The 23804-nt window shown below is 50.1% G+C and overlaps 2 protein-coding genes across 4 annotated transcripts in view; both read right to left on the bottom strand.

The window, feature by feature from the left end:
- LOC123592472 (neutrophil gelatinase-associated lipocalin-like) overlaps nt 1-18992 on the bottom strand; it is a 51064-nt gene extending 32072 nt beyond the window's left edge. The window contains exons 1-7 of one of the 3 annotated variants that reach the window (XM_045467498.1): nt 18722-18957; nt 18066-18202; nt 16589-16668; nt 16326-16445; nt 16007-16108; nt 15276-15306; nt 14963-15104 (exon numbers count right to left, since the gene is read on the bottom strand). In XM_045467498.1, coding sequence (XP_045323454.1) covers nt 15287-15306; nt 16007-16108; nt 16326-16445; nt 16589-16668; nt 18066-18202; nt 18722-18859 — 597 coding nt within the window. In that variant the 5' untranslated portion in view covers nt 18860-18957 and the 3' untranslated portion in view covers nt 14963-15104; nt 15276-15286. Of the gene's footprint in view, nt 1-14962; nt 15105-15275; nt 15307-16006; nt 16109-16325; nt 16446-16588; nt 16669-18065; nt 18203-18721 lie in introns of those variants that run through there. The other 2 variants (XM_045467500.1, XM_045467502.1) reach the window with 2 other exon arrangements.
- Nucleotides 1283-4904, bottom strand: LOC123592474 (neutrophil gelatinase-associated lipocalin-like). Its single transcript, XM_045467508.1, has 7 exons — nt 4700-4904; nt 4043-4179; nt 3002-3081; nt 2739-2858; nt 2328-2429; nt 1603-1633; nt 1283-1481 (listed from the first exon to the last, which is right to left on the bottom strand). The coding sequence occupies exons 1-6, from the start codon at nt 4835-4837 to the stop codon at nt 1614-1616; spliced, it is 597 nt and encodes a 198-aa protein (XP_045323464.1). The 5' UTR covers nt 4838-4904; the 3' UTR covers nt 1283-1481; nt 1603-1613.
- Nucleotides 18993-23804: the final 4812 nt, after the last annotated feature.

Here is a 23804-nt window from a genome sequence, read left to right as displayed (position 1 = left end):
AACTTCAAGTCAACAGATGATCCTTTCCACTCAAGGAGGTTCATAATGGTTGTCCACCTTGGATCCAGCTGCCTCTGCCTTCTATAGCTCTTCTATGTGTTCCCTAAGTGATCAATATTGTCTCATGGGTAAAGATATCTCTTCACCCCTAAAGAGCAAAAAGAAGCTGCAGAGATGAGTCCTTCCACCTTCAACAATCTTAAAGATGTAAGGGTGAAATTGTTTATGGAGAATATGATGAGGGAGCATAAGGCAAGCTGAGGGCAAAGTAAAAGCTGGCATTACACCTCCCCTAACCCCAGGTGAGATATATGTGTGTGATATTCCTCAAGCACTCCAGGCTGCCCAAGAACAAAGGAAAGGAAAGAAAACAAATGGTTAACTGATAGCGATCACAGTCATATAGGACACGAGTCTCCATCAGTTTACAAATATCATAGAAAATTAGAAGAAAAAGGCAATCTTATCAATAGCCTAATCTCCAGAAAGCTATAGACTCAGTTTCCTGGAGCCCCCACATCACTCCTCCATAGGAATATGGGGGAAAAAAGGCAAGAAGAAAATGGCAGGAAATATTAAATTTCCTGATACACAGCAGCCCAGTGACAAATACTTGAGGCTGGCAGAGAAAAACATTTCACCAGAAACTCCCTACTGTCTTAATGTTGATGTTTGCTAGAGGGAAAAATACCTTAGCTTGACAATAGCTAGGCCTCCAGTATTCTGTAAATCTTCTTTAGCATATGAAAATCTCTTAGGAAACTACCTTGACTTTACTGCCTCTAACTTGAGTATATAAGCAGTCACTCTTCACATCCCCAGGGCAGCTCTTTCTGCCCATGGATCCTGTCCCCGTGCTTTAATAAAATCACATTTTTGCACCAAAGATGTCTTCAAGAATTCTTTTTTGGCCTTTGGCTGTGGAACCCACCATCACCCCAAAACATCATCACTGGTGAAGTGGGGGGTGAGAGCACCTTGGCCCCCAACTCTCTCCAGCATCCTGACCCTGGCTGGTCCTCTGCCATTGGACCTACTGTGGGTGGCTGAACATGGGTGTGAGATGTGCCCCATCAGTGTGCTAGGAGGCAGGCGTAAGTGAGGGTGCTGCTGGTCTGGTGCTGGGCCTAGAGTTGGGAGCTAGAGGTATTCTGTCAGAGCTGAACTCTGCTTCTGTGGTCCCCTATCTTCCTGGGACAACACTTCCTGGGAGTGATGCCATTAGGAGCCTACCCTTTATTCTTTTCCCTCTCAGAGGGCCCAGAGGTCAAGAAACACAGAATGGGGACCAGAGGACATGTGTTTATTTAGCAAGCAAGAGTGGTTCCATCAGCAGGGCAGCCTGGAAGCAGCTGGTGGGTTGTGTAATGAGAAGGGTCCCCTGGCTCTCTCAGTGGTGTCCAGGCTTGTAGGTACAGCAGGGCAGTGCCCTGGGCAGAAGTCGATGAGAGGTGGATGGTGTAGAGAGAGCCAGAGGACACCTGAGAGGGAGTCAGGGAATAAAGAGGACAGCAGTGCTGGGCAGGTGGGACAAAGGCAGACCTGGGACCCCCTCCCAGCTGCATCCTGGCTCCAATCAGCCTCCTCTGCAGCCATACTTACCGAACGCTTGCTCACTTATCCATGCACTGATCTGTGGGGGAATGAGTGGTCAGTATGGACACGGGTGTGTGTGTGGGATCCCTGACCTCCAGGGCCCCTGCACAGCCCCTGGGCTGCCCTGGGCCCCAGGCTGGTTCAGCCACAGAAGCTCTGGGGGTTCCCCTCAGGGCTGGTACAGTAGAGGGCTGGATGATGGGGCAGGGACTCAGGAAGAGGCCTGAGGACAAGCAGACCTGGGTGACCCCTGTTCTCCAAAGGAGGCAGGTGAGGCCCAGCCACAGTTCTGATCGGGCACCAAGCCTTCTGCCTGTTTACCTGCTGAGTCCTGATAGACACTCAGCCTTGGGGAGGCACCTGCCCAGGCCAGGCTGCCTGAAGACAAGGGTGCCTCCCAAGTCAGTGGTAAGTCAGCCCCAGGACAAAGGTGAGATGGCCCAGGACAAACACACCTGGGTAGAGGGGGAGGTGGCCAGGCAAGGAGACTGAGGAAACTTGGCCCCATGCCTCCAATTCTCATGTGGGCAGGCCCGAGCTAGTGTGAGGGAGGAACACTTGGGTCCCAGGACTCTGGTTGCAGCAGGGTCTTATTTAATGTAAAGTGGCTCCTGGGGCTCCAGTGACTACAGCAAGGACCTGCATCCCTCCTCTCCCCCCTTCCCTACTGAGGCAACATCAGGCCTGGACAGTCCCCATATGCATTTGTCCTCTCCCCAGCTGGTGATTACCTATGCGGATAGGGAAGATGATGTGGTGATCTGTGAGGCCCAGGGATTTGGCGAAGCTGATGAAGTTTTCCTTCAGCTTAGGGGTCAGCTCCTTGGTCCTCCCTGTGGCCAAGATGGCTGGTGAGTCACTAGCATGAGCTCCATATATATTGTTGAAAGCATGAACAAGGTGTCAGACCCCCTCCTTATTGAGGGGTTCTGTGGATGACCACTCTCCCACCTTCCGGAGCTCCATAAATATTGTGGAACCCGTGAACGATGCGTCAGACCCCTCCCTCCTGAGGGGTCTGTGGAAAGACCCCTCTCCCGTCTCCCAGGGCTCAGAGTGAAGGGGACCTTGGGTTGGGTGCAATGGGCCTCTTCTCCCCCCAGCATGACCAAGACCTGGGGCCCAAAGGAGGTAAGACCCACCATAGAGGGTGATCTTGAAGTACTCCTGGTTTCTGTAAATTTTCTTGAAGAACAACATGGCAAACTGGATGTAGTCTGTGGCCGCCACTCGTAAAACATACCTCTGGATTCCAGTGTACCCTGCGTGGTGGATGGTGAGATCTCAGCCTGCCTTGGCTGTGCAGAGGGAGCTATTGACTCTTCCCCTGCCTCCATAGGATGGTGTCTGTGTAAAGGGGCAGGGAGGTCCATGCCCGCGAGGACCCACCCCACTTAGGACTCACGCTCAATGTTGTCCAGCTTGTATTGGCCTCGCCGCGAAGTTGGGATGAAAATTCTGAGCCAGTGGTCACAGGTTTGGTTCCTGTGGAGGAAGAGATAGGTAGGTAAGAGGGTGACAGCCAACAGTGCCACACACCTATTCTTATCTTGCGGGATCCCACTGTAACCTCTCCTGGGGTAAATCACCACTGAGGCTCCAGTCTGCTGGATGCCAACACTCCCTTAGCTGTTGGGCCAACCCTGACCTCTCAGCTGCATCCCATCTGGTCCCCTGGCACCATAGGATCAATCTCCCAACATCTGTCTTTCTTCTGCTCCTTCTATGACAGATGCTCTAGCCCCATCCCCAAGTACCAGAGCCAGAAACCCAGAGGAGCTGGGTAAGCCTTGCCTCCCCTCTCTAGGTCCTAATCTGCCCCCACTCTGGTCCTCTCCCACCTATGACTGATCAGCCTCCTGGGCTGCACACCATCATTCCTCTCCCTGCTGCAGCCACACCCACTCCTCACCAGTACCTGAGGCCCCCACCACTGTGTTCACTGCCCCCTCCATACTCCTCATCAGCTCCTGCTCAGGGCAGCCATGCAATGGCTTGCTGTTTCTTGAAGAAGTGGTTCTCTCTGACTCAGTCCACCAGCCCTGCCACGAAGGTCCCAGGCCTCCTTCTGATGCAGGTTGGTTCCTCAAGGCTCAGCCTACAGACCACCTCCCTGGAAGCTCTTGACAAAGCCCTAGGTGGGATCCCAGGCTGGATCCAGTGACCCTCCTCCCATTCTAGGACACCTATTCTCTCTTTGTCTTGTTTCCTGATGATGGTCTGTGTCCATTCCCAGGACTGTCTTCTGTCTGTGCTGAAGTGGCCGAGAAATTTTGATCCAGTGAATGAAAGAAGGAATAAATACAGGGACCCAGTACCCAGCGGTAGGATGAATGACCATCTTTCAGCTATGGTCACCCCTCGGCTATGACATCAGTCTGCCTCTTGGACCCCCACGGCAGCCTTCTAGGTCCCCCATGTTCCCATCGAAGGTGGTGGTACTCACCAGGCCAGGGTAGAGGTGACATTGTAGCTGTTGTCATCATTCAGCTCATAGGTGGTGGCGTAAATCTTAAACTGTCTGTGTTTTTCTTTATTAAATTCATTCCCTGCCAATCCTAAGATGTACCATTTCCCCTGGAACTACAATGGGGGCTGATGATAGGCAGAGCCAGGAGCAGCCCCAGGGGGCCCTCCTGCTCCATCCCTGCAGGCACCTCTAGGCAGCCTGGCCCAGAACCAGAAGCCCCTCTAACTGGGTTGTGGGCACCCAGACTGGCCACACAGGCTGGGCTGACGAACCTGGCAGGAGCTGGAGCCCATCAGGCCAGGCAGGAGCACTGAGTGTGTCAGGGAGAAGGTGACCCTTGGCAAGTGGTCAGCTGGCATCCCTGAGCCTCAGTTTCTTCATCATGTAGAGGGCCTGAAGATGTTCCCATCTTGCAAGAACTTCAGAGATATGGAAAAGAGTGTGGACCAGGGGAGTCTGCTCAGCTGACCCTATTGTCAGCAAGGTTGGTGTGGATGGGGGCACAGGGTGTGCCTTCCATCAGGGCACCTGAGAGAGCAGACTGAGCTAAAGCCTGAGCCCATCCTGTCTCTCCTCCCCTCTGTTCACACTCTTCTCAGGGCCTCCCTGCACCTGCCCCTCCAGGACCCTTACCTCCACATTCTGAAAGTCAGGCTGCAGAGGGACCCTGCGCAGAGGCGGGGCTGGGATCAGGTTTGGGGTGGAGTCCTGGGCCTGGGTCTGCAAGACCCCCAGCAGGACAAGGCCCAGCCACAGGAGACCTAAGGCCATGACTTCAGGGCCAAGGAAGCTGGCACCACTCCGGATATCAGCTGAAAGAGGAGGTGAATGAGGAGGCTTCAGGGGGGATGCTATTTATGGTCTCTGTGGCCAATGGCTCACCCCAGGGTGGAGCGACTTATCCTTTGCCAAATCCTGGATTGGTGAGGCAATTGCTAGTATCTCGTGCTGAAGATCATGGTAAGCTTTTTGCCCTTCCCCCCAGGTCAGGATTATGCAAGATGAGGGGCAGGAAGGTCCAGGAGGCTGGAGGATGCATTCCCCATATCTCCACATCTCTGGCGGGGACAGTGACTCCCTCCACACTCTCTTCTCCTTGGTTAGCACTGTGTGAGGACAGTGGTCTCTGATCTGGACCAGCTGTCATCTCTGACCTCCAGGAGCCTCTCAGCTGGGGCCAAGTGCAGGGTGGGGTAACTGGGGTGGCATGCCTTTTCTGTATCTGATGAAAGCGGAGAATACCTCACATCAACAGAGCCCATTTTGCTTTGTGATTCTCCAAAGGGAAGGGAAGGAGAGGCAGCTGAAAGAGGACATTCCTGGTAGGGATGGATAGAGTGTACCCTGTGCCGCTCATGGAGCCCAATCCTGGCCCTCCCAGGGACCCATCCCAGGCTCTGGCACAGGGTGAGACACCCTTTCCCTCCCCCCCACCACCAAAGGCCTACTGGGGAGTGTTCCTGATGAGGGAGCATAAGGCAAGCCGAGGGCAAAGCACATGATAACATGCCCCTCCTCCCAGGTGGGATCTGTGTGATATTCCTCAGGTACTCCTGACTGCCCTATAACAAAGGAAAGGAAAGAAATCAAATGGTTAAGTGATAGAGATCACAGTCCTGCAGGACGTGACTCTCTCCATGTCCTAGTAAATTAGGAGAAAAAGGATATCTTATCAATAGCTGAATCTCCAGAAACTTATAAACTTATAAAGCCCAAATATCACCCTCCCTCCATAGTGATATGGGGAAGAAAGGCAAGAAGGAAATGGCGCATGGCATTAAATTTCATTATGACCTGCAGCCCATTGACAAATACATGAGGCAAAAATGGAGTATAACATTTCTCCACGTATTCCCTAGTGTCTGCATGTTAATGCTTTGCTAGAGGACAAAACCACCTTAGCTTGACAACAGCTAGGCCTCTGGTAATGTGCCAGTGTTCTTGACCATATGAAAATCCCTTTAGGAACTTCCTCTTGACTTTATGTCCCCCAACCCCATGGTATATAACCAGTCACTCTTCACAACCCCAGTGTAGCTCTTTCTGCCCAAGAGTCCTATCCGTGTCCTTTAATAAAATCACCCTTTGTGCACCAAAGACATCTGAAGAATTCTAGGCTGTGAGCTCTGAATCCCCACCATTCCAAAGCCCCACAATTCCCATCTTGAGTAAGCCCCTCCCCTCTTCCATGTCCCATTGGCAGGGTGAACCCAGACCTCAGCTGGCGCCTAAGAGACTTGGCCCCTCTTGTGGGCGCAGTGGAGAGAAACCCCAACTTGGCATGCCAGCCGCAAATGAGACAGCTTGACAGAGCAGAGCTCTAAGCCTATAGTCCCAGCTCCATCCTGGTGGGGGTCAGTGGGAAACATGCATCTGCACTGTGTGAAAAGAGGTGGTGGGCTGGGGCCCCAAGGAGGGCTCTCTACCCTGCCACACTGGACACCAGGAACCTTGGGTCACAGTGAGTGTTAGGACTCAGCCTCATCCTTGAGAGATCACTGATACCATCTGCCATCTCTGGTTATAGTTTTGGGCTGTGGAGCCCAGGTCCTTAGGCCTGGACCCCAGAAGTGTTCCTGCCATGGCTGATCCCAGCTTTGTCCTGGAGGGAAATAATTTCCTCATGAGGGCTTGGCCATCCCAGTCCTTGCCCAGTCCGTGGGCAGTGTCTCCAAATGTCACCACAAGGGCCAGGGCTGACAGAATGCCTGATCTGAGGCTAACCTGAGGGTCACTGGCCTCACATGAGACTCCTGGAGACCTCATTGGCTCTTCCACCTGCTGTAAGGGAACCAGCTCCCCTAGCGTGGCCTTTAGGTGGTGGGCCCTGAGAGAAGAGACTCTGGGTAAAGAGGGAGCATATGGCAAGGTGAGGGCAATGTAAAACTAGAACCCCCTACACCTCCCCCCACCCCCTGTGGGATATGTGTGACATTCCTCTGGCTGCCCAAGAACAAAGGAAAGGAAACACATGATTAACTGATAGAGATCCCAGTCATGCAGGACATGAGTCTCCATCAGTTTACAAATATCTTAGTAAATTAGAAGAAAAAGGCAATCTTACCAACAGTCTCATCTCCAGAAGCCTATTGACTCACTTTCCTGGAGCCCCTATTAACACCCTACCCTCCATGGTGATGTGGGGAAGAAAGGCAAGAAAGAAATGGCAGATCAAATTAAATTTCTGATACCTGCAGCCCAGTGACAATTCCTTGAGGCAAATACCAAGTCCTGTCTCCAGGAATCCCTACCATTCCTAATGTTAATGGCTTACTAGAGGTAAAACAACCTTAGCTTGACCGTAGCAAGGCCTCAGGTACCTTAGGAGTCCTCATAAGCATGTCAAAGTCCCTCTGGACACCTCCCTCCCTTTTCACTTCCCACAACTTCATAGTATATAGTCAGTCACTCTTCACAACCAGAGTGCAGCTCTTTCTGCCCATGGGTCCTGTCCACGTGCTTTAATAAAATCACTCTTTTTTGCACCAAACGCGACTTCAAGAATTCTTTCTTGGCCATCGGCCCTGGAACCCCCTGCCCACTTCACTCAAAAACCTCATCTTTTGGTGTCCTATGTGGGGGCCTGAGTCTTTTCTTCTGGGCCCTGAGCATTTGTGCAAACCTGGTGAGTACTTTCTCTTCTCTTCCTTTACTTTTATTTCTGGGGCTTTTCAAGGAGTATGGTGTTATTGGAACACTTTCCCATCCATTGCTCAGTCTGCACTCCTCTAGCCCATGACTACTCTATGGGGAGAAGAAAGCCTGCCTTTTGGCTGGAAGTGAGTCCCCAGGCTAGAATAATAAAAATAGCCAGAAAATTGGGCCCTCTCTTTCTTCCTGTCATTCTATATTGTTGTTTGCCTTGGGCACGGAAAGCCACCTAAGTGACTAGCATGTGAGGTTTCCTCCTCATTAGTATAACGTGATCCCTTCCACATCCCTGGTCTAGCTGTTTCTGGCTATGGGACCTCCCCCGTTACTGTTGAAAACAGTACCTGATTGAATTAAAACCCAACTGGGGACCATTTCCTAGGAAGTTGGCTGTAAAGGCTGTATGTGTTGGAATGTCACATGGAACATGATGAGTTTCTGTCTTCATTGTTTTTGGTCAATGTCTTCTACTAACTACTACTTAAATAGAAAATTGGGCAATTCTCCCTTGTAAAACTTTTCCAGTGTTTTCCATGGGTTAAAAACGGTGGTTTCTTCAGCCTTCTCAGCAAGGCAAAGTAGGTCCATCTGCTGGCTCCTATTTGTAGCCTAGGATACAATGGGAAAGCGGGGGAGGGGGGTACCAGCATCCCTCCTACAGATGCCCTTAGTATTTGGTCGGTGACAATAGCGATTTGGTTAAAGGTACGCCTCGGGTCACTATGACACCTCAGGAACCTCTGATATATCCTCTGCAGAGGACACCACATGGGAGTTTGGGGGGCATTTTTTTGTGGTAATGGATCTTCTCTACTTTTCTGTCTCTAGGAGGACAGGAGCTTGTCCTCAGTCCCCAAGGACTCTCCCTTGGGATGTCTTTCAACCCACTAGAAGCAATTTGGATTGCAAAATTTAGGAAAGGACTGATGTCCTGTAACATTGTGTGGTCTTGTATGATCTAGCAGCTAAATTTCTTCTGCAGGAAACAAGGTCAATGGATGGAAGTACCCAAGGTCCAGGCCTTCACAGATCTAAGTCAGGACCCGGATTGAAAGGCCTGAATGAATTTGCCAAAGGCCGGATTGAATGTATTTGCCCAAATGTGTTCGGCTAGTAAACTCCCTCCTGACATCGTGGATGTCCTAACAGGCCTCCTCCTGATGGAATTCAGTTGCTAGAGGAAACAGGCCATCCATGACAAAGGGAGATGCTGACTGCTTCTCTGTTCCTCCTCCTAATAGATGTGGGGGCCTCTCCCTCATTCATTTCCTGATTATCGTCTATAATTGAAATCAACTGTGGTTAGTCTACCTCAGATTGGGGACTTTAAAGAATATTCCCAAGCAGCTGCCCTTCTCACTTTGTTTCAATGAAATCCCCCAACTTCTCTAGCAAGACATAAACTCCCTATTTCAACTTTGGTGGAAATCAAACAAACAAAAAGACCAAAAAAAAAAAAAAAAAAAAAAAAGGGATCTCCTCTTTTCCAGCTGACAAGGTTTAGAACTGGGAATCTTCTTTCTCTGCCTTCTAGCACTTCACCTTTTCGGCCTTCCCTTCTCCCTCCTCCTGTTTCTGTATCACCTTCCGTGTGACCTACATAACTGCCTTCTATACCATCCTCTCACCTCGATATCAAGGAGGGATGAGCACCCCCTTGGATCACCCACTTCAGATTCCCCCACTGCTGTCCTAGGTAAAAAAGTGACAATGGGGAACAAACCGTCCTTTAAGTGAACGCAGGTGGAACATATTCGGTGTTTAATATTATTTAAATTTGTTAGTTTAACTAAGATAGACATGTATTTAGAGTTATTGGCATCAAATACGAAACTTTTATTCTGCCAGGATTTCCTAAAGGCCAAATAAGCTCATGTTGTCTCTGTTGCAAATTGTTAGCAACAAGATGACTTAAAATAATGGTTAATTTTGTTTATCTCAAAGATTTCATAGACAATTGTTAAGACAGCTTTCAATGTCTTTGGTAATCTGACACTTGAATAAATGGGATTGAATTCACTGGATATCTAGGTCTTTTCCAAATAGAATGGAGGGCTAAAGCATTGATTGCTGAATATAGGTTTCTGCTTTTGACTTCTTATTGCAGAGAAACTAAGAACATTTGGGTCTATTGGAAAACATGGTTTATGCTTAATTGATTCATGAATTTTCCATCTAAAGGATTCTGGTGTAACAGTTTACAAATGGTTACTACTTAGTCTCAGCTGGAGACCAAGGTTGCTAAGAGTCAAAATTCTGCTAAATGTAATTAAGACTGATGGAAATAAGGAAAGCAACTCTATATGTAAAAAAGTAGGAATGTGTAAAAAAGAGAGAAGGAATGGAAATATATATATTTTTGTTGCAAGTAAAAGAGTAATTTTGTCCTAAATGAGACTGGTTTGGAGAAAAATGGCTTGGGGTAAAATTTGAATGCAAAGGAAAGTCGTAGAAGGTTCATGAAGGGAAATCTTTGGAAAGGAATTTTATGTGTGATTAGGACAGACTATGTTGCAGAATGGATTTTTTAAAGTACACTGGTGGGGCGCCTGGGTGGCGCAGTCGGTTAAGCGTCCGACTTCAGCTCAGGTCACGATCTCGTGGTCCGTGAGTTCGAGCCCCGCGTCGGGCTCTGGGCTGATGGCTCAGAGCCTGGAGCCTGCTTCCGATTCTGTGTCTCCCTCTCTCTCTGCCCCTCCCCCGTTCATGCTCTGTCTCTCTCTGTCTCAAAAATAAATAAAAACATTAAAAAAAAAATAAAGTACACTGGTATAAGGTTGAAATTCTGCTTTTCTCTCTGTTCAAAAAACAAAGTTTTTTGGACTGTTTATCTCTTGATACAAAGAAAAAATATACATATATATGTATGCATGTATACAAAGGATTGTATTCTCTTTTGTCTGCTGGGAAAACCACAACTTTACGTTATGCCCTTATCAGGTCTTTAATCACTTAGTTAAGATTTCTCACTGTTAAAGGAGGTTAACTTTTGCTGACAACTATATAACCCTACATATTTGCCTTTGGAATCTCTTAATGCCATCTTGGTTAAATACATAATTTAAAGCTTTAAGATTTGTAATGATCTCAACCTCATTTCAGATGTGCTCTATACTTTGTAAGGTTTAACAAACTTCCCAGGATTTAAATTGTAAAAAAGTCTTTTTGACCAATGAGGACTTTTTATTTGGTATGTTAAGTGGAAGCCCTGTTAAATAATGGTAAATCTTAGGTGATACTGCTTGGGTAAATGCTGGAACTGTTCAAATATATGTGCAATTCCTAAATCTCTAAATGAATATGCAACACATATCTTTCCTAAACCTGATCTAACGGTTGCTAGAAACCCACACCATATAAACCCAAAACACCTGGTTTATTTAAAGGATTGAAAGTCTAATACAACAGTGGGTTTAACTTCAAACTGGAAGAGCCCCTACTGGGTCATATTACAAACTCCCACTGCAATAAAGTTAGAGGGGCACACTTCATGGGCTCCTATATCTAAAATAAAACCTGTGCCCCCTTCCCAGGAATTCAACGAGCAAACTAATATGCCTTCTTATTCCTGTGAACCTGTGGAAGACCTCCAACTTCTCTTAGGATAGTTGTACCTTTCTTTTTCATCCTCTTTTCCCAATTTCTACTAACAATTCCTTCTTACAATGGTCCATTCAAAAGGATCACCACAGACATTTGAGATACAAGCCAAAAGACCAATGTGATTCCTGCTGCCTGTTCCCAGAAGCATCTGAGGATGCTTCAAGCCTAATGTCTAAAAAATCTCACCGGCAGCACTGGGAGACACTGGGCTTTTAATCTGCTCTAATAATTAACCTGTATTTTTCTTTTTTCTATAAAAGTATCTCTTTTTAATTACCTGATTGGTTACTAAACAAAACAGAGTCAATATGATGGCTATACATCACCTGTTACACAGTTAAAGAATTAAATGACTCTCAAAATACCATTATATTTATGGTAAATACTAAATAACTCAAGGGGCACCTGGGTGGCTCAGTTGGTTAAGCATCCGACTTCGTCTCAGGTCATGATCTCATGGTTTGTGAGTTCAAGCCCCGCATCATGCTCTGTGCTGACAGCCTGGAACCTGCTTTGGATTGTGTGTCTCCTTCTATCTCTGCCCCTTCCCCACTTGTGCTCTGTCTCTTTCTGTCTCTCAAAAATAAATAAATGTAAAAAATTTTTTAAAATCAAATAAAATAGCTCAAATGCATAAAACACTTCTACAAAACAGAGTGGCATTAGATGTTTTAAGTGTTGCACAAGGTGGAACTTAAACTCTCATAACAACAAAACACTGTATATACATTCCGGAGTACCTCAAAAATATTTCTGGATTTCTAACTATCATGACACTCACACTGGTGTATTAAATAACCCTTCTCTTTCCTTTAGTGATGAGTTAAACTCTTGGACCGAAGGATTTTGGTTAGATCCCCAAGTACTTTTCATTTGAGCTAATCTTGCTAGTTATTGTACTTGGTTTTACTGTTTTCTCCCACGTCTGTCTGCCTGGTGCCAGATTCCATAACTACAATAACTTCAAGCCAAGAGATGATCCTTTCTACTCAAGGATGTTCAAACATGTTATCCACCTTGGATTCACCTGCCTCACCTTAATTTCCCTTTTTGTTCCCTGACAGGCCAATATTGACCTATAGATGGGGACAACTGTATGCCCCTACTCATCAGGAAGACGTTACAGAAGGTGACACCTTCTTCTTTCAACAACCTTAAAGATATAAGCGTCAAAATTGTTCAGAGGAGATATGATTAAGGAGCGTGGAGCAAAATGAGGGCAAAACAGGCTGGCATGTCTCCCCTCCCCCAGGTGGAATATCTGACATATTTGTCACACACTCCTGGCTACCCAAGAACAAAGGAAAGGCATTTAAATGCTTGCTATGGTGATGTAGGAAACTAAGGCAAATGAAATGCCTACAGCCTATTGGCAAGTCCTTTAAACCAACAGAGTAAACTTCCTCTGGGATCTCAGCTGCCTCATTAATGACACTTTGCCAGGGGCAAAGAGAACCTTAGCTTAACAGTATCCCAACCTCCGGGATCCTGTAAATACTTCCTTTATCTCAACTGCCCCAAGGTATATGCTGGCAATCATACTCCAAGTTTATGATCCCACAATATGCATCTGAAGGGTCTCTGGACTGAGGTTTTATTCAACAGTAATAATGGTGTTTCCCCAGCAACAGCTAGCCCCTCAAGGTCCTGGAAACTTTGCTTCCAAAATACCTTAGAGACTTACTCTATCCCTGACCCCCTCTCCGCCTGAGGGTATATAGTCAGTTACCCATCACAACCCCAGTGCAGCTCTTCCTGCCCCTAGGTCCTGTCCCCACGCTTTAATAAAAATCACCTTTTTGCACAAAACGTCTTCCAGGAATATTTCTTGTCCATTGGCTCCAGACCACCACACAGAAAAACCCCAAAACATCACCAGTATACAAGCTAGATTACCACACAAATATTTCTGGGTTCTAACTGACCTGAATACTCAAATTGGTGCTTTAAACAATTCCTCACTTTCCTTTCATGATTGGTTAAACTCCTGGACTTAAGGATTTTCATCAGTTACCAAAAGACTTTTATTCGGGCTGCTCTTTCTTGTTATTCTAATTACATTTGGCTGTTTTCTCCCCTGTCTCTCTGCCTGGTGACAAGACTCCATCACAATAACTTCAAGCCAACAGATGATCCTGTCTACTAAAGGAGGTTCATACTTATTGTCCATTTTGGATCCAGCTGTCTCTGCCTTCTGTAACTTCTTATACGTTCCCCAACTGATCAATATTGACTCATAGGTAGGGACATCTCTACTCCCCTACTGAACAGGAAGAAGCTATAGAAGATGAGACCTTCCCCTTCAACAACCTTAAAGATGTAAGGGTCAAAATTGTTTAGGGGTGATATGATGAGGAAGAATAAGGCAAGCTGAGGGCAAAGTACAAGCTAGCATTACACCTCCCCCCACCCCAGGTGAGATGTGTGTGACATGCCTCAGACACTCCTGGCTTCCCAAGATCAAAGGAAAGGAAAGAAAACAAATGGTTAACTGATAGAGATCCCAGTCATGCAGGACATGAGTCTCCATCAGTTTATAAATATCTTAGTAAATTAGAAGAAAAGGGCAATCTTATCAATAGCCTAATCTTCAGAAACCTATGGACTCAGTTTCCTGGAGCCCCCACATCACTCCTCATAGTAATATGGGGAAGAAAGGCAAGAAGGAAATGGCAGGTAACATTAAATATCCTGATACCCTGCAGCCCATTGACAGATACTTGAGGCTGGCAGAGAAGAACATTTCTCAAGGAACTCCCTACTGTCTTAAAATTTTTTTTTTTTTTCAACGTTTTTATTTATTTTGGGGACAGAGAGAGACACAGCATGAACGGGGGAGGGGCAGAGAGAGAGGGAGACACAGAATCGGAAACAGGCTCCAGGCTCTGAGCCATCAGCCCAGAGCCCGACGCGGGGCTCGAACTCCCGGACCGCGAGATCGTGACCTGGCTGAAGTCGGACGCTTAACCGACTGCGCCACCCAGGCGCCCCTCCCTACTGTCTTAATGTTGATGTTTGCTAGAGGGAAAAATACCTTAGCTTGACAATAGCTAGGCCTCCAGTATTCTGTAAATCTTATTTAGCATAGAAAATCTCTTTTAAAACTTCCCTTGACTTTACCTCCTCCAAGGCCATAACATAACCAGTCACTCTTCACAACCCAAGTCCAGCTCTTTCGGTCCATGGGTCCTATCCTCGTGCTTTAATAAAATCACATTTTTGACCCAAGTACATCTTCAAGAATTCTTTCTTGGCCCTTGGCTCCAGACCCTTCCATCACCCCACCCCTATCACCCTCCATCACTGGTTAAGTGGTGGTGAGATCACCTTGGCCCCCCAACTCTCCTCAGCTGCCTGGCCCTGCCTGGGCCTCTGCCATTGGACCTGTTGCAGGTGGCTGAACATGGGTGTGAGTTGTGCCCCAGCAGTGTGCTACAAGGCAGGGGCAAGTGATGACTCTTGCTGGTCTGGGGTTGGGCCTGGAGTTGGAAGCTAGAAGGTTCAGTCAGAGCTGGACTCTGCTTCTGTGGCCTCAATCCCTTTCTGGAAACCATATTTCTTGGGAGTGATGCTAATAGGAGCCTTTGCTTTGTTCTTTTCCCTCTCAGAGGGCCCAGAGGTCAAAGAGCACAGACTAGGGACTAGGCGACACATGTTTATTTAGCAAACAAGGAGGGGTTCCATGAGCAAGACAGCCTGGGGAGCAGATGGTGAGCTGTGAAGTGAGAAGGGTCTCCACATCTCTCAGTAGCGTCCAGGCTGGTGGGGACAGCTAGGTGGTGCCCTGGACAGAGATTGGAGGGAGGTCAATGGAGTAAACAGAGCCGGGGCACCTGAGAGGGAGTCAAGGGAATAGAGAGGGTAGCAGTGTTGGGCAGGTGGGACAAAGGCAGACCTGGGACCACCCCCCAGCTGCACCCTGGGTCCCATCAGCCCCCTCTGCAGCCATACTTACCACACACTTGCTCACTCATCGATGCACTGATCTGTGGGGGACAGAGGGGTCAGTATGGACAGGGGTGTGTGGGGGGGTCCCTGACCTCCAGGGCCCCTGCACTGCCCCTGGGCTACCCTGGGCCTCAGTCTGGTCTAGCCACAGAAGTTCTGGGCCTTCCCTTCATAGACGGTACAGCAGAGGGCTGGATGATGGGGCAGGGACTCGGGAGAGGCCTGAGGACTAGCAGACCTGGGTGACACCTGTTCTCCAAATGAGGCAGGTGAGGCCCAGCCATGGTCCTGATTGGGCACCAAGCCTTCTGCCTGTTTACCTGCTGAGTCCTGACAGACCCTCAGCCTAGGGGAGGCACCTGCCCAGACCAGGCTGCCTGAGGACAAGGGCGCCTGCCAAGTCAATGGTGAGCCAGCCCCAGGGCAAAGGGGGAGGTGGCCCAGGACAAACAGGCCAGGCAGGGAGGAGGAAGAGGGAGAAATGGCCAGGCAAGGAGACTGGGGAAGCTTGGCCCCAGATGTGTAATTCTCATGTGGGCAGGACTGAGCTATTGTGAAGGAGGAATATTTGGGAACCAGAACCCTGGGTGTGACAGGGTCTTCTTGAACCCAAAGTGGCTCCTGGAGCTCCAGTGACCACAGCAGGGCTCTGCCTCCCTCCTCTCCCCCCTTCCCTAGTGAGGCAACATCAGGCCTGGACAGTCCCCATGTGCTCTTCTCTCCCCAGCTGGTGATTACCGATGGGGATTGGGAAGATGATGTGGTCATCGGTGAGGCCCAGGGATTTGGCGAAGCTGATGAAGTTTTCCTTCAGCTCCTGGGTCAGCTCCTTGGTCCTCCCTGTGGCCAAGATGGCTGGTGAGTGGCTGGCGAAAGCTCCATGAATATTGTGGAACCCTTGAATGATGCCTCAGACCCCTCCCTCCTGAGGGGTCTGTGGAAAGACCTCTCTCCCGCCTCCCAGGGCTCAGAGTGAAGGGGACCTTGGGGGCTGGGTGTCGTGGGCCTCTTCTCCCCCAGCACAAACAAGAGCCGGGTCCCAGGGGGTAAGACCCACCGTAGAGGGTGATCTTGAAGAACTCCCGGTTTTTGTAAACTTTCTTGAAGAACACCGTGGCAACCTGGTTGTAGTCTGTGGCCACCACTCGTACAGTGTAGCTCTGGATTCCAGGGTAACCTGCATGGTGGACAGTGAGGGATCAGCCCACCCTGGCCAGGGAGAGGGAGCTATTGCTTCCTCCCCTGCCTCCACTGTTTGGCATCTGTGTGGAGAGGCAGTGAGGTCCTTGCCCCCGGAGACCCACTCCACTCAGGACTCACGCTCAATGTTGCCCAGGTTGAATTGGCCTGGCTGGAAACTTGGGAGGAAAGTTCTGATCCAGTGGTCACAGAGCTGGTTCCTGTGGAACAAGAGGTGTGTGGGTAAGAGGGTGACACCCCACCCTGCCACAGCAGGAGGCCTGCACACCACCCCTCAGATGGGCCTGTCTCTTCCCCGCTGAGCCCATCCCTGCCTGTCCCTGCCTACTCTGCCCTGAGCCACCTGAGGTGCTCAGACTCTCCCTCTGTACCTGCTGTCCTTCCATCTTTGAGGCTGTTTCCCTTGGTGGACTTTCCTCTACACTGTCCCCTTACCCAAGGTATTTGTCTCCTATTTTTTTTTTTTAACTTTTTAAATGTTCATTAATTTTGGAGACAGAGAAAGAGAGAGAGAGAGAAAGAGAGAGAGCCTGAGTGGGGGAGGGGGGAAAGAGGGAGACACAGAATGCAAAGCAGGCTCCAGGCTGTGAGCTGTCAGCACAGAGCCCTACACGGGGCTCAAACTCAAAACTGTGAGATCATGACCTGAGACAAAGTCAGAGGCTTACCCGACTGAGCCACCCAGGGGTCCCCTGTCCCCTATGCCTATCTTGTGGCTTCCCGCTATAACCTCTCCTGGGGGAATCAACAGAGGCTCCAGTCTGCTGGATGCCCAAGACTCCCTTAGCTGTTGGACCAACCCTGACCTCTCAGCTGCATCCCATCTGGTCCCCTGGGAACCCAGAGCCGATCTCCCCACACCTGCCCTTCTGCTCCTTCCATGACCGATGCTCTAGCCCCATCCCCGAGTGCCAGAGCCAGAAACCCAGAGGAGCTGGGTAAGCCTTGCCTCCCCTCTCTAGGTCCTAATCTGCCCCTGCTCTGGTCATCTCCCACCTATGACTGATCAGCCTTCTGGGCTGCACACCATCATTCTTCTCCCTGCTACAGCCACACCCACTCCTCACCAGTACCTGAGGCCCCTGCCACTGTGGTCACCACCCCCTCCATACCGCTCATCAGCTCCTGCTCAGGGCAGCCATACAATGGCTTGCTGTTTCTTGAAGTGGCTCTCTCTGACTCAGTCCACCAGCCCTGCCACGAAGGTCCCAGGCCTCCTTCTGATTCAGGTTGGTTCCTCAAGGCCCATCCCACAGACCACCTCCCTGGAAGCTCTTGACAAAGCCCTAGGTGGGATTCTAGGCTGGATCCAGTGACCCTCCTCCCATTCTAGGACACCCTGTTCTCTTTGTCTTGTTTCCTGGTGACGGTCTGTGTCCATTCCCAGGACTGTCTTCTGTCTGTGCTGAAGTGACCGAGAAATGTTGATCCAGTGAATGAAAGAAGGAATAAATACAGGGACCAATTGCCCAGCGGTAGGATGAATTATCATCTTTCAGCTTTGGTCACCCCTTGGCTATGTCATCAGTCTGACTCCTGGACCCCCATGGCAGCCCTCTAGGCCCCCCATATTCCCATAGGAGGTGGTGGCTCTTACCGGAGCAGGGTGGAGGTGACATTGTAGCTGCTGTCTTCTTTCAGCTCGTAGGTGGTGGCATACATCTTGAACTGGCTGTTTTCTTCTTTATTAAATGCATTCCCTGCCAGTCCTACGACGTACCATTTCCCCTGGAACTACAATGGGGGCTGATGATAGGCAGAGCCAGGAGCAGCCCCAGGGGGCCCTCCTGCTCCATCCCTGCAGGCACCTCTAGGCAGCCTGGCCCAGAACCAGAAGCCCCTCTAGCTGGGCTGCTGGGACCCAGACTGGCCACACAGGCTGTGCTGATGAAGCCAGCAGGAGCCATTAGGCCAGGAGGGAGCCCTGAGTGTGTCAGGGAGAAGGTGACCCTTGGCAAGTGGCCAGCTGGCTTCCCTGAGCCTCAGTTTCCTCATCATGTAGAGGGCCTGAAGGTTTTCCCACCTTGCAAGGACTGCAGGGATTTTGGAAGAGAGTGTGGACCTGGGGAGTCTGCTCAGCTGACCCTCTTGTCAGCAAGGTTGGGTGTGGATGGGGGCATGGGGTGTGCCTTCCATCAGGGGACCCGAGGGTAGACTGAGCTAAAGCCTGAGCCCATCCTGCCTCTCCTCCCCTCTGTTCACACTCTTCCCGGAGCTTCCCTGCAGCTGCCCCCCACTCCCCAGGCCTCTTACCAGCTCATCCTGGAAGTCAGGCTGCAGAGGGACCCTGAGCAGAGGCGGGGCTGGGATCAGGTTTGGGGTGGAGTCCTGGGCCTGGGTCTGCAGGGCTCCCAGCAGGACAAGGCTCAGGCACAGGAGACCTAGGGCCATGACTTCAGGGCCAAGGAAGCTGGCACCACTCCGGATATCAGCTGAAAGAGGAGGTGAGTGAGGAGGCTTCCGGAGGGCCCCTTTTATGGTCCTGCTGGGCAATGGCTACCCCAGGGTGGAGCAACTTATCCTTTGCCAAATCCAGGAAGGGTGAGGCAATTGCCCGCAAATCATGCTTAAACTTTTGGCAAGCTCTCCGCTCTTTTCCCCAGGTCAGTATTATGCAAGATGAGGGGCAGGAAGGTCTGGGAGGTAGGGAGGGGGCTTTCCCCATATCTCCACATCTGTGGCAGGGACAGTGAGTCCTTCTACACTCTCTTCCCCCTGGTTAGCACTGCGTGTGGTCAGGGGTCTCTGATCTGGACCAACTGTCGTCTCTGACTGCCAGGAGCCTCTCTGCTCTGGCCCAAGTGTAGGACGGCGTAAGTGCAGTGGGGTCCCCTTCCTGCACCTGATCAAAGCAGAGAATGCTCACATCAACAGAACCATGCTGCTTTGTGGGTCTTGAAAGGGAAAGGAAGAGAAGAGAAGGGGAGGGAAGGGAAGGGAAGGGAAGGGAAGGGAAGGGAAGGGAAGAGAAGGGAAAGGAAGAGAAGGGAAGAGAAGGGAAGGGAAGGGAAGGCAGCTGAAAGAGGACATTCCTGGTAGGGACGGACAGAGTGTACCCTGTGCTGTTCATAGAGCCCAGTTCCTGGCCCTCCCAGGGACCCACCCCAGGCCCTGGCACAAGGTGAGACACCCTTTCCCTGACCCCACAACCAAAGGCCTGCTGGGGAGTGTTCCTGATGAGGGAGCATAAGGCAAGCCAAGGGCAAAGCACATGATAACATGCCCCTCCTCCCAGGTGGGATCTTTGTGACATTCCTCAGGCACTCCTGGACACCCAAGAACAAAGGAAAGGAAAGAAATCAAATGGTTACATGATAGAAATCACAGTCCTCCCTCAGTTTACCTATGTTCTGGTAAATTAGGAGAAAAAGGGAATCTTATCAGTAGCCTAATTTCCAGAAACCTATACTCAGTTTCCTGGACTCTGAACATCACCCTCCTCTCCATAGTTATACGGGGAACAAAGGCAAGAAGGAAATGGGAGACTGGGGCACCTGGGTGGCTCAGTCAGTTGAGCCTCCGACATCAGCTCAGGTCATGATCTCATGGTTCATGTGTTCAAGCCCCGTGTCGGGCTCTGTGCTGACAGCTTGGAGCCTGGAGCCTGCTTCAGATTCTGCGTCTCCCTCTCTCTCTCTGTTCCTCCCCTGCTCTCACTCCGTCTCTCTCTCTCTCAAAAATAAATATTAAAAAAATTTTTAAAAGAAGGAAATGGGAGATAATTTCTTTATGATCTGTAGCCCATTGACAAATTCTTGAGGCAAATATGGAGTATAATATTTTTCCAGGAATTCCCTACTGTCTCTTGACCAGAGGAAAATCCCTTTAGAAACTTCTCTTGACTTGATCTCCCCAACCCCATGGTATCTAACCAGTCTCTCTTCACAACCCCATGCAGCTCTTTCTGCCCTAGAATCTTGTCTCTGTGCTTTAATAAAATCACCTTTTGTGAACGAAAGATGTCTCAAGAATTGTTTCTTGGCTGTCAGGTTCAAAGTCCCGCCATTCCCATCTTGAGTCAGCCCCTCCCCATCTCCATGCCTCATTGGTAGGGTGAACCCAGACCTCACCTGGCTCCTAAGGGACTTGGTCCCTCCTGTGGGCCCAGTGGACAGAATCCCCAAGCTGGGCATGCCGGCCATAAATGGGACAGCTTGACAGAGCAGAGCTCTGAGGCTACAGTCCCAGTCCCATCCTGTGGGAGGACAATAGGGGACATGCATCCTCACTATGTGAAAAGGGGTGAGGGGCTGGGGCCCCAAGGGGGGCTCTCCCTGCTGCTCTGGACACCGGGAACCTTGGGTCACAGTGAGTGCTAGGACTCAGCCTCATCCTTGAGAGGTCACTGAGAGGTCACCTGCCGTCTCCAGCCATAGTCTTTGGCTGTGGAGCTCAGGGGTTTATGCCTGGGCCCCCAGAAGTGTTCTCGCCGTGGCTGATCCCAGCTTTGTCCTGGTGGGAAACAGTGTCCTCATGGGGGCTTGGCTGTCCATGAAGGTAGCGATGGGTCTCAGACCCTGGGCAGTGTCTCCTAGATGTCACCAAGAGAGCCAGCACTGACAGAATGCCTGACCTGAGGCTGTCCTGAGGGCTCACTGGCCTCAGATGACACTCCCGGGGATCTCAGGGGCTCTTCCACCTGCTACGGAGGAACCAGCTCCCCTAGCATGGCCTTTGGGTGGTGCACCCCGAGGGAAGGGACTCCGGGGGTACTGAGGTGGTGAGTAGGGGATGGCTTCCACCTCCCTGAAACCAGAAAGGCCCCCAAGGGATCCCTGCCCCCTCAGGCCTGTCAGGGTGATGAAGGCAGGAAGTGAGAATGAGCAAAGCTTTGGGGTATGATGTTGCCATCAAAGCCCAAGTGCCCTCGAAGGCACCAGTGGCCACCCCCCACCCCCCGTCATCTCCACTTACAGTTCCGTGAACTCCACCCCTGCTCCTCTCCTTGACCTTAGAAGGTATCTCTGAGTTTGCATGACTTCTAGATGTAGATGGCTAGAGCTCCAGAGAATTTTTTTTTTTTAAGTTTAATTAGTAATTTCAAGAGAGATAGAGACAGCACAAGCCAGGGAGGGACAGAGAGAGAGGGAATCCCAAGCAGGCCCCCCACTGTCAGCACAGAGCCCGACGGGCAGCTCCATTTCACGACCATGAGATCATAACCTGAGCCGAAACCAAGAGTCAGATGCTTAACCAACTGTGCCACCCAGGCGCCTAACTAGGGGAGAGGCAGTGCTCTGGATCACCAAGGAGTCACTGGACAGAATATTCTAGACTTGAAATGTCATGAGGTAGAATGGCCAATGCTCCTTTGGTATTAATTCACACCTCTGCTCCCCAGGGTATGAACTAGGGAGGGGTTAGGGCCCGGTCTGCAGCCTGAGAAAACCAGGGTCAGGTGCAGGAAGGGACAAGGCCCAGCTCATGGGCCCCCGTTTGAAACCTGACTCTCCTAGGTGCTGCCCACCCGCTGCCAGTTTTCCCCTCTGTAAAGACAGCTGCAGACAAACCATAAGAGACTCTTAAATACAGAAAACAGGGGTGCCTGGGTGGCGCAGTCGGTTAAGCGTCCGACTTCAGCCAGGTCACGATCTCACGGTCCGTGAGTTCGAGCCCCGCGTCAGGCTCTGGGCTGATGGCTCAGAGCCTGGAGCCTGTTTCCGATTCTGTGTCTCCCTCTCTCTCTGCCCCTTCCCCGTTCATGCTCTGTCTCTCTCTGTCCCCAAAATAAATAAACGTTGAAAAAAAAAATTAAAAAAAAAATACAGAAAACAAACTGAGGGTTGCTGGCAGGGTGTCGGGCATTAAGGAGGGCCCTTGTTGGGATGAGCGCTGGGTATTATATGTAAGTGATAAATCACTAAATTCTATTCCTATATTATTACACTATATGTTAACTAACTTGGATTTAAATTTTAAAGAGAGAGAGAGAGAGAGAGAGAGAGAGAGAGAGAGAGAGAGAGCTGCCCTGCAAATTCTGTGAGGTGTTGAAAAGAAAACCATAGGGGCGCCTGGGTGGCGCAGTCGGTTAAGCGTCCGACTTCAGCCAGGTCACGATCTCGCGGTCCGTGAGTTCGAGCCCCGCGTCGGGCTCTGGGCTGATGGCTCAGAGCCTGGAGCCTGCTTCCGATTCTGTATCTCCCTCTCTCTCTGCCCCTTCCCCGTTCATGCTCTATCTCTCTCTGTCCCAAAAATAAATAAACGTTGAAAAAAAAAAAAAAAGAAAAGAAAACCATAGGCCCAAAATGGATTCACTTATGTTAAGGGCCCCGTCTCTGCGAGCTAAGACCTAATACCTAATCTCACTGCAGTTTCGGTCCCCCTGCCCCCACCATGTAACCTTTAACTGGTTGGAATGGAATTTCCTGGTCAGCACAATGAAACTTACTGATAGACCCTTCCCGTTTCCGATAGGAGGGTAACCTTGCCTAAAACAATGGATTCTTTGATAATAATTTCCTTTTCTCTATTCCTTCTCTACCTTTAAAAAACCTTTCCTTTTCTGCAGCTCAACAAAGCTCCTCTCTGTCTATTTACTAGATGGGATGCTGCCTGACTCATGAATCATTCAATAAAACCAATTTGATGTTTCAAATTACTCAGGTGAATTTTTGTTGTTTAACGGAGGCCACGCACACACACACACACACACACCCACACACACACAGGGTGTCTCTACACAAGGCCATCTTGGAGTTTCTGATCAAACCCATTCTCCTCTCTGTGTTGGCTCCAGGCCTATCTCAGGCCCACTGGCCTTGTCTCTCTGTTCTCATCTCTGTGTGGTCTGGTCTCAGCTGACACCTGGTGATAGCCATCTTATCACCCCTTCCTCACCTAGCTGCCTCTGCCCTCCTCCACTGGCTCAGCCCAGGAGCCAAGGGAAGGGAGAAGAGTGAAGGGGATGAGGCCTGTCCACGGATTTGAGGCTTAGCAGTGTGTAGTATCCCAAGCATACTTTGTGGGGGCCCAAGGACAGTCATGGTCATGGCCGGGCCAGAGATCAAGCCAAGCTATGGTCAATCCCAGCCAACAAGATGTGGGTACTGGGCTGGTTGGAGCTGGAGGGGTGGGGACCAGCTGGGGGTACCCATTGCATTTAGCCTTAGGAAGGGAAGAGTCCTGCGGGCTGGGCTGGGGATAAAGGTAGAGTTCTGCCTCCCCTCCTCAGAGTCCAACAGGGCTGTGGGGGGAGGGTCAGCTCACCATGCACACCCGCCTCATGTCAGTTGAGACTCAGCACTCAGAGGGATGGCAGAGGACCATGGTGTGGACTCAGGCCAACTCCAAGGGCTCCAGGGTAGACAGGACCCTGAAGGCCACACTATTCACCCGT

This window comes from Leopardus geoffroyi, chromosome D4 (assembly GCF_018350155.1).
Source record: "Leopardus geoffroyi isolate Oge1 chromosome D4, O.geoffroyi_Oge1_pat1.0, whole genome shotgun sequence".
Classification (NCBI taxonomy): Eukaryota; Metazoa; Chordata; class Mammalia; order Carnivora; family Felidae; genus Leopardus; species Leopardus geoffroyi.
The sequence above is the reverse complement of the archived record's forward strand: the minus strand, read 5'-3'. Positions and strand labels throughout refer to the sequence as shown.